Source organism: Bos javanicus, chromosome 28, assembly GCF_032452875.1.
Source record: "Bos javanicus breed banteng chromosome 28, ARS-OSU_banteng_1.0, whole genome shotgun sequence".
Classification (NCBI taxonomy): Eukaryota; Metazoa; Chordata; class Mammalia; order Artiodactyla; family Bovidae; genus Bos; species Bos javanicus.
The window spans coordinates 11,802,620-11,819,573 of NC_083895.1; the positions used below are offsets into that span (position 1 = coordinate 11,802,620).

General features: G+C 36.5%; 1 protein-coding gene across 7 annotated transcripts in view; it reads left to right on the top strand.

The window, feature by feature from the left end:
- RYR2 (ryanodine receptor 2) overlaps positions 1-16,954 on the top strand; it is an 830,734-nt gene that overhangs the window by 655,508 nt on the left and 158,272 nt on the right. For 6 of the 7 annotated variants that reach the window (XM_061404941.1, XM_061404935.1, XM_061404936.1 and 3 more), the window contains 3 exons: positions 2,781-2,830; positions 14,032-14,092; positions 15,720-15,958. In XM_061404941.1, coding sequence (XP_061260925.1) covers positions 2,781-2,830; positions 14,032-14,092; positions 15,720-15,958 — 350 coding nt within the window. The remainder of the gene's footprint in view (positions 1-2,780; positions 2,831-14,031; positions 14,093-15,719; positions 15,959-16,954) is intronic. The other variant, XM_061404940.1, reaches the window with a different exon arrangement.

A 16,954-nucleotide genomic window follows, 5' to 3' on the forward strand; every position in this document is an offset into this window, starting at 1 on the left:
AGTGAAGGGTACAGGGAAAGGGAGTAACAAGATTATGGAAAGTGCTTTAAAGAAACTATAGGTTAGCACTGATAATAGTCAGACCTAGAGTTTGCACGGGAACTACACCCTGAAAGGGGATAGCACAGGAGGGGAGAGATATGATTTGTCTTTTTTGAGGACCTAAGAGTCGGACACGACTGAGCGACTTCCCTTTCACTTTTCACTTTCATGCATTGGAGAAGGAAATGGCAACCCACTCCAATGTTCTTGCTTGGAGAATCCCGGGGACGGGGGAGCCTGGTGGGCTGCCGTCTCTGGGGTCACACAGAGTTAGACACGACTGAAGCGACTTAGCAGCAGCTTTCCATTGGGTTTATCAAAGAGTTCATTCAGGTTTTCCCATCTATATGTCTTGAAAAACTGGAATGAACTTTTTGGCCAACCCAACATGTATCTGTATGTCTCTCTGGTGACACATCTGTTACTAATTAGGAATAACTAGGATTAGGAATCGGAGAAGGCAATGCAACCCACTCTAGTGTTCTTGCTTGGAGAATCCCCATGGACAGAAGAGCCTGGCAGACTTCAGTCCACAGGGTCGCAAAGAGTTGGACATGACTGAGCGACTAACAGGGTTAGGAAACAGCTGATATCATAAGAAGTCATTTTTCTGTGACAGATTCTCAGATGTAAATGTGATCTGATGGGATGGGATACAGAGCAATTCTGTTTCCCATCATCACAAAACATCCCAGGTTTAGATTAATCAGGTTACAACATGATCTGCGTATTAAAAACTCAACATCATCTCAGAATGTTTCACCCTAATACTAGAGAGGGTGAGTAACAGGTAAAAGATGCCGCTTAAAATAGTTTCCAATAATCCAAAATGTATGCAATTCTAAGATGCAAACACTCTCTTCAGATGGAGACATATCCTTGTGGGGTTTCTTTTGGCTGTGTGACTTGGCATATGGGGCCTTAGTTCCCCAACTAGGGATCAGACCCATGGCTCCTACAGTGGAAGCTTGGAGTCTTAACCACTGGACCACAAGGGAAGTCCCAGAGACAGACCCTTAGTGACTTAACACAGAGAAAGCTCAGTGAATGAGGATACCTGGAGAAAGGTGCTTTTGTTTTATTGTCTTTGTTCGTTTCAGTTAGAGCCTAAAGATAGATAATGCAGCTCAGTGGACTAAGGTTGAATCTTGTATCTAATGTCTACTTGACAAGATCATTGAAAAAAAAAATGAGCACTGGTAAGAGATTTCCTAAGACTTCAAAGTCATTTAAGCACTTGCGGATGAATATTTTCTTGGAAAAGCCGCCCTATGCCCTATATAATTACCTTTCACCAATAAATTATATCACATTGTTACTAAAGTGAGAAATAATGGGCAAAACGTACTGTGAAAGTGGTCAACATGAAAAAGGTGATTCTGTCTCCTTTTTCCATTCTGCCATGAGCAGTTGCTAGCACTGTATTCCATGGCATAGTCTATATCCCCAGTACTGAGTGATGGCAAAGATGGCAAGAGAGGACAGGGCCGTCAGGACATAGCTGCTACCATGACTGGAGAAATCAGGCTGAGTGTAGGTGGTGCTAAACAAGTGGATTTTCAAAATTAGAGCTTTGGCAAGTTCTAGCTGTGGAACACCTGTGTGTCTGAGAGTTCAGAAGAGTGTGGATAGATGTGAAAATAATGTCAGGTGTATAAATATGGAGGTTAAGTGTCATGATAGATATTTGCAAATGGCCCCTGGCTGGGAGGGGACTTCTGTGAACCTGGGTTGGGAGTGCTAAAGGAGCACTCCCAGGTGTTAGAAAAGGCTTCTTGGAGTAAACATGTCCTGAGCTGAATCCTGAGGGATATTTAGAAGGGGCTGTAATGTGGAAGTGAGATGTTCTTAAAAATAGGACCCAACAAGAAAGTCACCAGGCTGCCTGGTGACAGACAAGACAGGACAAGACCAGGTACTGCCCAGATTCTGGGTTCTGATGTGAGCATTGGTGCACAGCAATGTCGTCATGCTGAGTGCTGGGCACCCTTATTTGGAGTCTTCTGTTGGTGAGCACCAGGAAGGGCACAGACACCTGGGAACTCACTCTAGAGGAGATATATTTTTGACTCATGTATTAGCATTCAAAATCCTTTAAGTGATAACAGCTGTAATGTTTTTCTTTGAGTGATTATAAATGGTTTAAATTCTCTTTCTAGTTCATTGTGTGAAATTCACTGGATGCTTTGGTATATGTCTATGGGATAATGGTCAAGGTCTAGAAGAAGGAAAGTTCAAATGGGAAAACATACTAAAAGTAGCATTTTGTGCACAAAGCACCATACTTCCATTGTTAAATAATGCCCATAACAACCACAAAAAATTCTAGAATTTCAGTAGTACTTTGGTACAGATAAAATTAATTTTTTTTCCTTATGGTTTTCTGTAGTTATACTTTTGTGGGGTTTGTATAGATTGCTTTTATATTAATTAGCTTTGCTTTCGATTTTTTTTGGTTCCTTTACTTATAATATGTGCTTTTTTAACCGTGTTTGTTAAAGATATGCACTCAAAGACTCTTTATTTAATACCTTTACTCCACATTCTGCTCAGAGAATTGATTCTTTCTGCGTGACATCATGTTGCTTTTTTCCGGCTCATATATCAGCTGTTTATTTTTCTTTTTTTCTTCTTCTTTTTTTTTTTTGTTTTATTTCATTTGAATTTAATTTCTCCCTGTTTTTTCTACCTTCCCTTCCCCCTTTCCCTTTTCTCTTTTGTTTTTCTTTTGTCTTCAGCCTATTCTGCAAACTTGGAGTTCTTGTCAGGCATAGGATTTCACTATTTGGTAAGGAGACCCTTAAACAAATACTAGCATGGCCATCACTTGGTTTTCTTTGCCATTTTTGCACTGTGTTGTGTGCTGCTATGTTGCATGAATGCATGTTTGCATGGCTGCATGCATGGTCGTCATAGGCCAAGGTAAGGTCCTCAAGGTTGTTTATGAGTAGCATTACCTATAGTAAAATTGAAGACCGTAACTTTGTATACCAGTCCAAAGCACACTTGAAAATCACAAACTTATATTATTAAAGATCAAATAAATGAAAATGGCAGTTTCTACCTTATTTTATTTCAGAGGGGTGAAGCAAAACTGGGCCTCTGAATTTGTGTTTGCTTATCTCTGATAGATTAAATACCCATGCACAGTTTTTAATTGTACTTACTTTTTCAGTGCTCTTGACTACAAATTTGCATGTTGACTATTCCAGACATTGGAACTTCATAATAGAGACAGGCCTGGGTTTGCCAAGTTCTCTGGTACCTCCAAACCCCACGGTAGTCAGTTTTTGTTCATTTCTGAGAATTCATGTAGCTGAAGTTCGTGTTCCCAAACCCTGCTTTCTAGTAGCCATGCAGGGCAGTCACTCACTTTTCACAGACTCTCCTTGCAGTGGGGCTTTAAGACTCTATAGCAGTTGGCAGTTTATTTTTTACACTTTCCTGCATCTGCATTCATAAACTGCCAAGGCAAATTTTAGCCCAAGGCTCTCTAGATTTTGAGACAGTGTTGTGGTGACTTCAGTAAGAAAACATTGAGTGTGTTTAGAGATTTATAAGTCCTAGTCCATTCACCAAAAACCCTAAGGATTATGTTATTTCTATAAAAGCCACAAAGGATAAACTGAGAAATAGGTACATGTATATGTGTGTGTGTGTGTGTGTGTATATATGCAAATAATTTTTACATTCTTTACATTTGTTTGAGAAATGATAGCTTCTGGATATGACTACTTAATGCTGCATTTGGTTTCTAATATTATTATATCCAACGTTTGGGTACTCTTAAGATATGATTCCCATAAATTGCTGAGGTTTTTGCATTAATGTTTCAGTTATCCAAAATTCATGGGGAAATTGCCTTCCGAATGATCTCCAGTTGACAGCCTTTTGTTTTGACTTCTCTTCAACTTAGAAAAACTTCTATGTAAATTATTCAGACAGAACTTTCATGTACTCTTTAACCTTTTCATAATAATTATGTATTCAAAAGTTCTCCATCTGTCTTCAGAGAATACTGTCTAATTATATCTACCTCTGGTGGGGACCCCATAATACTTTCTGTTGTTTATCTCTAGCATCTTACATATTTTAACCTCTTGGTTTCCAATGTTACATTTTGCTATAACTTCACATTTTAAATTTTTTGAGGTATTCCATATATACAGTGAAGTACACAAATCTTAAGAGCAGCATGATGACATAGCTTGATGGAATTTTACATGTATTTGCCCATTTTTCTCAGTTCAAGGCATAGAACATTTTCAGCATCCCAGAAGCCTACCTCGTGCCATTTTGCAATTTTAGCCCTCTGCAAAGGAACTATATTTAAACTAATCTAGTGGTCTACTAATGTAGACTTTCATTACCATGTATTAATTTTGCCTGTTGTTTAATCTCCTTTATTCCCTTTGAATATATTAAGGGCTCAGTAATGGAAGATAAATACATACTGTAACTTGTTGTAATAATCAGAGGAGAAGAACTGGATTTTGACCTTCATTTCATCTGTGATTCTAATATTTCATCTAGGCGTTGTATATTATATCCTTTTGCCTTTAAATATAACTATTTTTTATTTTTAACAGGAATTTATTGGAGAACTACTGTGTGTCTTTATCTGGAAAGCATACTTTAATGTGCATTTTATTAATGTCACATTATTTTTTCAAATTCGCTTTGGCATTTGCTTATAAAACAATACAAAGGTCAAGAAGTCTTTATTATTCAACAATACTCTAATATAGCTTTGTCAACATTTTAGCATTTAGGTCTTAGACTTGTAAACTTTACATATTATAGCTATAGCTTGGTTTCAGACATTAACATGATGTCCTGAAGAAAATAATGGACTTTGATCAGAAAACCTGTATGTAAGTCCCCTCTTTGTAACTGAACCAGTTGAATGATCTGGACAAGGGACTTGACTTCTCTTGATAATTATTTATTTTATTTTTTTCATTTTGAAACTCGATTAAAATAACTACTAACTTTAGAGATCTATTGTATATATAAAATCTCATATGAGACGATGAATGTTAAAGTGCTTTGTAAACTGTAATCATACCACTTTCAAGTCTAAGGTATTCTTAGCCTTATTTGTACAGCTTATATTTTGATGACTCAAGTTACATACAGGCTAAACTAGGGCAGTTAGCTATTTAAAGTGCATGCACCATGAAATCTTTAAAATCTAGGCATTTTCACATCAAAGCAGAAGTGGTATAATTCAAGTATTTACTTTAAAAAAATTAACTTTTATTATCTTTTGGCCATATCATGGGGCATGCGGGATCTTTGTTACCCAACCAGGGATCAACCTGTGCCCCACCACAGTGATAGCATGGAGTCTTAACCACTGAACTGTCTGGGAAGTCCCAAGTATTGACCATTTGATGTATCAATTTTACCATTGTGGATTTTCCTAAAGAAAAAGAGACCTAACAGCATATATACAGTGGTCTTTTGTATATGGACATATTAATCTCTTACTTTTTTCTTTCACCCTATCTTTACATTATTTTTTTCTGTGTTCTGGGAGACACCAACTGATGATCAAAATGTTTTTCCTGTACTTAGTTCAAAAAATTGTTCACGGCCTAACTTAAGAATAAAGTGAGACAGAAGTGAAAGTTGAATTTAACAAAGAAATACTTGGGGTTGTGTCAAGTAGCAAAACATATAGAAAGAAATACATTAACCTGAAACATGTCAGGAAGGTGCGATTAGTGATAAGAAGGAAGCATTAAAAAACACCAGGAGGCAAAACTCTTGTCATGATGGTGGTAATTGTGGGAAGCTGAGTTTGATCAGCAATGGAATATTTATTCCAAGGTGGCTGCCAGATTATATCTCTAAAACTTCATCTCTAGTTCAGAAAATTTTCTGATATATAAAATGAGGATTCCCCAAATTTAAACTTCTATATTTGCTTTATCTTTTACCTACTTTAAAATATTTTCTATACATTGAAGCACACTAAGAATTAAAGAGATGAGTCATGTTTTTATGCCTCATATATGCTTTTAAAGGTGTTTAAACCACTTCATTTTATCTTAGAAAAAGGTAGGATTTTTAAAAAGGGGAACAAGCCATATTCCCAGCATAACAGTAGTTCTGGTATACCTGTAAAATAATGTATGGAAAAAATAGTAAGTAAAATAGCATCTGTTTTATACATAGGGCTTCCCTGGTGGCTCAGTGGTAAAGAATCCACCTGCCAATGCAGGAGATGTGGTTTCAATCCATGGGTAGGGAAGATCCCCTGGAGAAGAGAATGGCAATCCACTCCTGTATTCTTTTCTGGGAAATCCCATGGACAGAGGAGCCTGGCGGGCTGCAGTCCATAGGATCGCAAAGAGTTGGACACAATTTAGCGACTAAATAGCAACAGTTTTATATGTAGTCTTCCCTTTTGACTTCTGAAATGCTTGCTAGTAATTATAAGTTGGTGTATTTTGGAACAAATAAGTTCTTGTACTTTGGAAAATCAGTTAGAACTGGCTAAGACCCAGGCAGGTTGACAAGGTATAAGGACCCCATGTGCCATATTCAGGGACACATTGTTGAATAATGAAATACTGCTTTTAATGCCTCCATTTTCCCTCATTTATGCTAAGTCCCTCACTTTGGACTTCCCCGGTGGCTCAGATGGTAAAGCATCTGCCTACAATGCAGGAGACCTGGGTTTGATCCCTGGGTTGGGAAGATCTTCTGGAGAAGGAAATGGCAACCCACTCCAGTATTCTTGCCTGGAAAATCCCATGGACGGAGGAACCTGGTAGGCTACAGTCCCTAGGGTAGCAAAGAGTCAGACACGACTGAGCAACATTTGGTATTTGGTATGCTAAGTGGAAATTCTGAATGTCTAACTGCCTAATTTTAAGGCAATTAGAGAATCCTCAACTTCTGCTATTATAGCCTATTCAAGGCTCTCAGTTATTTTTAGAGGAAGTGGAATCTGGCAACCATAACTCCAACAGGAATAGCATGGTGACACAGGACTTCTTCACGGCTTTCTTTTTCCATGTGGAAATAAATCAAATGCCTTAATGACATTCATTTTATGCATTCATTCAGTAAATATTTTCTGTGTGTGAGGCATTCTCTTAGGCTCTGAGGATAGAAAAATGAAGATTTCTTTACCTTTTTACTACTCCCAACCTAAGCCAATATACAGGTGGCTTTCACCTGCATGCCTCTAAGAACATACTAACCCTGCTCTCAGAACTCCCTCTTGCCTTTCTAAACTGTGTTCCAAAACCATCATATCTCTCGCCTCCCCTCCAAAAAACAAGACAAAGCAAAAAATGATCTCAAAACTGAATATACTCTTGTGTAGCCAGTGGCTTCCCATTTCTCTAGAATTAAGATCAGAATTCTTAATCTGGCCATTTAATCTGGTTAGTGTTTTATAGTCTGCCCTCCGTGTACCCCTCCATCCCTGTTTCCCAGAGAATTCTTGCTTCCTCACGATGCCTCAGCTTAAGTGGTCTTCCTTCTGCTTCTTGAAAGTGTCATTTTCATATCTGCTCAGGCCATTTGCACCATCTGTGATTACTGACTGTAATGGGATCCTGTATATGCCCCTCTCCAGTCCCTCACACCTATAATGGGATGAACTATCCACCGTTCAGATTTCAACCTAAGTAGTATTCTGGAAGATATCTCTGGAAGTATCTCTGGAAGATCATAGCTGACCTCTCTGATTATACTCGCTCTACTATTATAACATTCTCTTAGCTCTATGTACTTTTCCTTCATCTCAGTGATGAGTTACTAGATTAATTTTTCTCTCTGGTGCAAAACTCAGCTCTTTGAAGGCTTATTTTTGTATCCTCAGAGCCCAGGAGGAAGTCTGGCACATAGTGGCTGTTTTATAAATATCTTATGATGGAATGAATCAACCAACCAGGTCTTACCTTTAAGAAAACTACAGTCTAAAGAGTAGATAAGTAAGCAGATGCTTTTAGCAATGAGATAAGTGCTATCAGTTTGGAATTTTCTTACCTTCACAAATAGCCCAAACTTTACATTTTTTTCTCCTTGAGAATAAGAAAAATATAGTATCCACTTATGTCACAATTGGTGAGAATCACATTTTTAAAAAATTCTTAAAGCCTTCCACTTAGAGCACTTACATTGAAAAGGAAGTAACACTGTAACTAATGACTCTTAAAACAAGATCATTAAACTCTACTAACAATGATCTATTCAGTTCAAGTAACTATTGGAGAAGGCTGGCACAAAATAGTTATCATTTAGAGGCTTTGTCTACTTTCCTGTTTTCTGCTGAGTTTTTAACACATTAGCAAGACAGTTAATTAGCAAGACAGTTAGTCCAGAGTCCTAGGATTTACTGGAGAATTTCCAGCTTTGATGACAAATAGGTTTCTAGGAATGCCTGGAGTAGAGCAAGCATTTTGCAGCATGATCAACATATTTCTTATCAGCAATATTTCTTCTGGTTGACCTCAATAACCCTAGAACTCAACATTTTCACATCATTAATACAGCTCCAATATTAGCTTCATGAATATTGGACAAGTATTATCACATGTTTAAATGAAGCAACAGGTTTTGTTAAAATACTTGTTTTCTCCCTCTAGGGTGAGTATGACTGATTTAAACTGGTGCCAAAATCTTAATATTGTTTTTAAAAGAGTTTTAATAGTAAATAGAGTAATATTATGAATTCTATCCATTGATATCTCTCTCTGATTAAAAAATTAGTGGATTAAGTTTATGTTGATTCCCCTTGACCTCCCCCCCCACCCCAAACTCTGTATTTAAATGAAGAGTTTTCTTGTATCAGGAGATATTAGAAAATATTACAGTCATCCTTCCATATCTGCAGGCTCTGCATCTATGAATTCAACCAATCAGGGATCAAAAATACTCAAAAAAAATAATTCCAGAAGGTTCCAAAAAGTAGTGCTTGAATTCACCATACCTCAACAAATTTGTACATAACTTTTACATTGTATTCTTTATTATTAGTAATCTAGAGATGATTTAATGTATAAAGGAGGATGCATGTAGGTTAAATGTAAATACTATGCTATTTTATACAAGGGACTCAAGCATCCTTGGATTTTGGTGTTGGGGGAGGGTCTTGGGACCAGTCCCCTGTGGATACTGAGGAACGACTGTTAATGTTTGTATTGTCCCTAAAAAGGTTCAGATTGTGTATATGTTTGTTTAATAGGATACATATAATGAAATGAAAGTCATTTCAAGCACTAAGAATCCCTGAGGATAGTGCTCTGGGAGAACTGAGTATGTCATTATGCTAAGAATTTAATGGTTTAAATTAAATTTTAAAAATAGCACAATCTGCTACTTTTTTTTTTCTTTTTTTTAATTTTATTTTTAAACTTTACATAATTGTATTAGTTTTGCCAAGTATCAAAATGAATCCGCCACAGGTATACATGTAAAGTTCTATTTTCTATTGGAGTATAATTGGTTAACAATGTTGTGCTAGTTTCATGTCTACAGCAAAGTGATTCCGTCATACATATGCATCTATTCTTTTTAAAATTATTTTCTCATTTAGGTTGTTAGAGAATATTAAGCAGAGTTCCCTGTGCTATACAGTAGGTCCTTGTTGATGATCTATTTTGCATATATAGCAAGTTTCCTTTATACATTAGGAAACTCTTGCTTTTATCATACATACTGTCCTAAAACTACAGAATCTTTCAGTCACATTAAGACCTTAAGGATCCTCTTAATGATGAATGGTGGTTTAGTCACTAAGTCATGTCTAACTCCTGTGACTGAAAGATTCTGTAGTTTTAGGACAGTATGTATGAGAAAAGCAAGAGTTTCAATGTATAAAGGAAACTTGCTATATTAAAAATAGCCTAATTCTTATAGAGGGTAAATATCAGACTCAGACATTTCAATGAACATAATATCAGAAGATAGATACTTCTTTCATTTCAATATGCCACTCTGAGAGGATTTCCTGACTTTGAGCAAAAGAATAGCATGTGCAATATATGTTCTAGTTGAACTGAAACTTTTCACCAAGTTAGGGACTCAGTAATTTTAATCTTTTCAATATCACAGACTTCGGAAGTAATGAAATCTTCAGCATGCTTCAGTTTCTACCTACTCATAATTTGGAGAGAAATTTTTACCTTTTAGCATAATTTTATTTCATCTTCTTAATAAAGATTTTTCTAAGGTTAATCATCTCTTCAGAGAAGATAGTATAATGAGATATTGTATCAGGAGCCATGTTAGGAAAGTAAAGAAGAATAAAAATTAGAATAACTGTTGACTGTTTTCCTAGGAGAAAGTCAACATTCTGCGAATTCTCAGTATATTAGTTTATAAAACAGCAGCAGTTACATGTATCAAGTTTTGGATACCATTGAAAACTCCTGAACTGTAGAAACCTTATATTTAAAACCACAAAACAGTTTGAGATTAAAATGCAAAAAGGATATTTTGACTCTAACAGCTTTAGCTTTGTTATTATTTAGGGGATTGTTTTATTTTATGAGTTGCTAACAATGTTTTTAAAAACCCTATGCTTGCTGTATGTTGTCATTATATTCTATGAGCTGTAATTTTAATTTTGTACCTTTGTATCTTTGATGTTACACACACACACAAACAAACACATAATCTTAAAGATATTAGGTAATCCGTAAGTATTGTCCTAAGTGTTTAGAAGTACGAGAGTTATGTTTGAAGACAGAGGAAGTAGCTTGAACTTGGAAAAAACACCAGTTGAAAGTATCAAACTTTTGGGTTTTATACTACTTAGAGCAGTTAAGAAATTGCATACAGTTAAGTATGTGAAAATACAGTCATCACCTTAAAGTTTTAACATCTTACTATGCTCTGAACTAGCCCCTCTGCTTCTTACTAATAGTGTGATTGACATTCCTGATGATGGTGATCTATATCTCCTTCAGAAGGACAATATCCAGGTTGCTATTTTATTTAAAAGTCTTACTGCATACTTTATCTCTTCATGATTAACCATTAGTTTAGGCATCTATACATGCCAATGAAATTGATTCTTTTGCTTGGTCCATACATTATAACACTAAAGTTCAGTTAATACTTTCTTTCATTCCTTAGGGTCTTTTCCCCACCATTTTTTATGGAGGGCTGTTTCCATTTAAAGTTGTACTCTCTGATCTGGAGTGTCCGAAAATGTATATCTGCCTGAGCTTATAGTTTTGTGACTTTGATAATCACAGAAATCTCATATTCACCATACAGATGTTCACTGGACCCACAGAACTTGTCTAGCCACTGGTGCCCTTTCTTCCTCTTCATACTTACATCCATTGTCATCCCACAGATACTAATTGAGCTCCTGCTATGTGTCAGGCACTAGTCTAGGTGCTGGGCTACATCAGGGCACAAAGCAAACAAAAATCACACCTCACGAGCTTATACAAATAGAAGTTTAAAATGCCCTGAGCCTCCTTTTGGAAAAAGGCATTGCCAGGCTCAGTATGAAGTACAGATACTGATCATCTGTATAAAGGGACAAAATAACTGTGAGTTTTAGGAAAAGAGTTAGAGGCCAGCCTCTCTGAATTGGTGCTGACTTTGGTTGCATTATTAGATTCATAGGCATCGCTTTGTATCCCCTCTCCCTCCCAGGCCTTCGCTCTGTCATTTTCTGTGCTGCGTCCTCCTTATGATTTTTACCTCCAAACATTAGAGGTTATTGGACCTTTCTGCCTCTATATTTATGTTCATGCTAACATTTCATTCAGCCCCATGATTCAAAGAAATGTCCATATGCTTAGGAGACCCAGATTTACAGCTGCAACTTAGATCTCATCTCTGCACTCCGGATTTTTGTATCAGTTGCCTATTCCATATCTCAAGCTGAGATGAATAGGCCCATTGCACTTCACCTGTTGAAAGCAGAATACCCAACTCCCACCCCTCCCATCCCCTTGCATTCTCTGACGTCCACCTTGTACTCTCTACACATCACTGAATCCTACCACCATTCACCCAACTGCTCAGACACTTGCTCACCCAAACAGTTGCGGAGTTATCCTTGTCTCCTTTCCCTCTCACCAACTTGCAACACATAAGCAAAAACTGAACATACGTTCTTAATTGCTTCACCAATAATATCCCAGGCCAAATTTGCCATCTTCAATCTACTGGTTCTAGACTACTGCAAGGGCTTCCTAACTCACTTTTACTCTTGCCCTCCCAGAATTTGGCACACTGGAATTAATCCTCTTAACGTATAAATTGGCTCACATTCTGTTCAAAATGTCTTCCTATTGCACTTAAAAAAAAAAAAAGTCCAAAGTGCTTGCTCTGGTTGTGATACTCTAGAACTTGGTTCCCTTGTCTCCACCATATATTCTCCTTCTTTTTCCTGAATTTGTCCACAGCATCCATCTTGACTTCCTTGCCAGGATCAGTAGGTTCATTTTCTGCCCCAGAGCCTTTGCACATCTGTTTGTACCACCTGGGCTCTTCTCCCATATATATACATGGTTTGTCCTTTCACTTCATTTAAATCTCTGCTCAAATGCCATCTCCTTGGGGAGGACCCAATGACCACTCCCCCTGTTACTCTATCCAGTTGCTCTCATCCCCATTCCCTGCTATATATACTTTTACCTTGGCTATATATTATGTAACATTGATTTTTTTTTTTTGGCTTAATAGTTCATTATGTGTCCCCCATTAAAATGCAGGTACCATAACTCTAGCTTATTACTGGAAGTTTAAGAGTACCTGGTATTTATCGTGTATTTATTGAGTGAATGAATAACTAAATGAAAAATACTTCTAAGGACTATAGTAGAAGCCCTAGCACTGCCACCAGTTAATAGACAGGGGCGTGACAAATTCTGCCCTTCTACGGATTTTGTCATCATTATTATTGGAAGTTCTGAGATTCAAAGCATGAGATTAATGGAACATTTACTGAAAGAACTCAAGAGTCTCAGCAATGAATACCTAATTTATTTTTTCGTATTTGTGTTATACCACTAAACTGGAATGCCCACACACTAAGGAAATTATTAATTTCCATGTATGTTTAATTCATTCATTTTAGGGTACTTTTGTGTATAAAGAGTATAGTATACTCAAATGTTTTAAAAACTCACATTCAAATAAGAGTTGTCAACCTAAGGACCAGGAAATTATTGTGTATATTACATGTAGGAAAGCATGAAATGAAGAAGTGATCAGTGTCAGACTATATTGTGTGTGGTCACTTTGTTACTTTGGATTCATATTTTCTTTATTGTATCCTTATCATAAAGTAAAATATATGTATTATATGATTCATATTTCTGTACTTAGTGATGAAATATTCCTATAAAATAAGTTTCATCTTATTTTTCAAGGGGAGTTGCCCCATTTTAGATATCTCATAAGTAACGTCTAACTTCTTCAGCCTCTGATACTTTCTTACATGATGGTTTGGTACTTCTTTTTCACCAGAGACCAACAACATTCAGGCATGTTAGTTCATGTGAATGCAGTTAAATTCAGGCAAAATAATTCATCTTAATGCTGTTGAATGCAATAAGAAAGCAGACATACTTGGGGTAATTAAAAGGGAATTAAATTTTATTAGACTTTAACTCACCTCATTTCACAGAGGATATTGGCTGACTTAAAAAGTTGACATACAATATGATTTAAAAATAATGTGAACTGGTATTGGGAGGGGGATATGTTTGAAGAATCCAGTTAAAATTCTTTGGATGGTGCAGTGCTTTGAATGCTTCTTGAGTATGTCAGCTATTTGATGAAACATGCTTTATTGCTTTTCTACTTACATTTGCATAACCACTTTTAAGCAGAAAAACTGCATGATTTTAAACTTGATTATCAAAAAGTCCCTTGAATTGAGTTATCCTTATTGAGTTGTGCCTTGACTAATTTTTTGGAACACAAGCGTTAATAGAAAGAGGAACATTGAGAATTTCTCAGAGCAGTTTATACAGCTATTTGTTTCCTCTTTAGGGAACGATGCAACATCAATTGTCAACTGTCTTCATATTTTGGGTCAGACTTTGGATGCAAGGTAAATGGATATGTTTTTATCTCAGTCAATGAGTGTAAAAATGATATATACGAATCTGAAGAAAAAGCTAGTGTCTTCGTTGGAATTGTAATGAAGACTTCAAGTGAAAAAGAAAATATTTTATAAATTAATAATACAAGTAAGTAAGTGTTAGTCGCTCAGTCGTGCCCAGCTCTTTGTGACCCTGTGGACTGCAGCCCACCAGGCTCCTCTGTCCATGAGATTTTCCAGGCAAGGATACTGGAGTGGGTCACCATTTTCTTCTCCAGAGGATCTTCCCAAATCAGGGATCGAACCCAGGTCTCCTGCACTGCAAGCACATTCTTTACTAACTGAGCTACAAGGGAAGCCCAATAATAAAAGAGCATTATATTATTTTTATATATAATCAGATACAGATTGTTATTTAAATTTCAAGTAATTTCTGTAGTGGCTAGGTATATAATTAAGAGTTGCATTGGAACTATATCATGTGAGGTAAAAATAATGAGCTACAACTCTAGACAGCTTATTAACTTCAAAACATGGTAGTTGTACTCCATTTTGTTATAATATTTAGTTTTATAGGAAACATGAGGGTTTTATTCTTATTTTACAGTTGAGTAAAGTGAAGCTCAAGATTCCATAATAAGTGTGGAAGTAGGCCAATTTCCAAGTCCGTGCATTTTCTACCCTGCCCTAATATCACCATGACCAGAAATCCAAATACAAAAGCAGTTTGGTTAGCTTGATTCAGCCATTAAACCATTCATTTAATTCATTAATTATCCAGGATATATCTAAATAAAAGTTCCTAAAAGTCTTCCACAGAGAATATTCAGTGATACCTTGAATTATTCATTTTAATGTTTAAGATTTTATTTGAGATGTTTTATATAATAAATAAAGAAAGAAGATACAATTATGCACCTTGATTTTCTACGTGAAATAGTGGCTTTTAGCATGTCACTTTCATAGAGAGTTCAGTCTTCAGAGACGTATTTAGAAAAAACTGATTTTCTACCGTTAAAAGTAAAAAAAAAAAAAGTCTATCAGTTGGTAACTTGGTTTAACCGCCATTAAATGTTTCTTTCACACCCATTGCCTCACAAAACAGTCTAGTTTTGTTGGATCTGAGGTGAACTAAACTGGCTCAGGACCTAAGTTTTGTTAGTCATGAAATAAGTATTCTCAAAATTTGAGACCACAGTTGAAAAGCATACATCATTATAACTTTGGGAGCCATTTGGGATTTCCCTAACAGTCCAGTGGTTGATTCAGGGCTCCCAACATAGAGGGCAGGTTTGAGGTTTGATCCCTGGTTGGGGGATTAAGGTTCCTCATTTGTGCGGCCACAGGGAGGGTCGGGAGAGTAGGGACGATGTTTAGGAAAAAAAAAAAAAGAACTACATTTTGCTTCAAGATCCTAATTAAGTTGACTCTAAAGGCATTTAGGAAAGATTATGCATGTATGGAGTGATATTACTATAACTTCAAGTATATAAGAAAAATAATGTTATTTGAAAGTGGATTAAAAAATTAAGTTGACTATCACCATGAACAAATAAACATGATTTAAAAGCATGTTTTATTTGTATTTTCTGTGTTCCTACCACAAGGTATAAGTTGTCCCTTCTTTCCTCCCTAGGACTGTGATGAAGACTGGCCTGGAGAGTGTTAAAAGTGCACTCAGAGCCTTCCTGGACAATGCCGCAGAGGATCTGGAGAAGACGATGGAGAATCTTAAGCAGGGCCAGTTCACTCACACCCGAAACCAACCCAAAGGTGTTACTCAGATTATCAATTATACCACGGTGGCACTGTTACCAATGCTGTCATCATTATTTGAGCATATTGGCCAGCATCAATTCGGAGAAGATCTAATATGTATGTAAATCTATTAGAGTTTCATTATCTAAATGGTACAATCGGAAATTGTAACAGCCACATCATAGAGATTACTCAAACACTGCTTTAAATTTTTTTTTTTTTTTGGAAGAACACTTGAGGTTGACATTTGAGTTACAAAACCATTATTATAGAGATATATCATGAATTCACAGGAGGGACCAGTAAGGTAGTGGTTATAGATAGTCTACATTGCTGACATACAAGTTCTAAATTTTACTCTTTTTATGATGTCTTTTTCCATGGAAATTTTCTAATGCAGTTTCACCATAGGACATGCAGCATTAAGTGTTTTCAAATTATTTCTGAGTTGATGCAAATTGTTTGTGCAAGCTCTCCTACCAATATGTGAAGACTGCTGAGACAAAGTCTGTATCTAAATAATTGATCTACCAGGGTGGCTCAAATGTCTTTGGTTTATAGATTTCAGTCTGTTTTCATAGGGGATTTCATCTGCTGTTTTTGTCTGGAATTCTGTAGTTATTAAAAATAGCCACAGAATGCCGAAGCTTGAGTGGAAAGAGAACACATGACCTAAGTTCCTTCCCTTCTGCCTGTATGAACATGAAGGAAGATAAAAGCCCGTATCTAGCAGTCAAGTGGGTCTTGCCCACAGACCCACCCACTCAGACTCTCAAATGGTGTAGGTCTCCCAGGTAAAGTTCTGTAAAAACCATTGTGGTAATCAGAGAATGGCACAAAGACTAGTTTCAAAATATTGACACTACTTGAACCAGTGGGAACATTACTTCCCATCCCATATTGACATAGAAACAAGTATGGGAGAGGAGAATGACTTCTCCATTCATGATATGGTGTGTCCTCCAGAAAGTGGTAACAGAGATGGCATTAGAAATCCAAGGTTCTTATATTTCTTTGCCTGTTGAACATGTTTATTGAATCAGAGATCATCTTAGAAGTTTTATTTTCTAACTTTAGAAACTACAAGAGTAATTTTCTTATGCTTGGAATTCT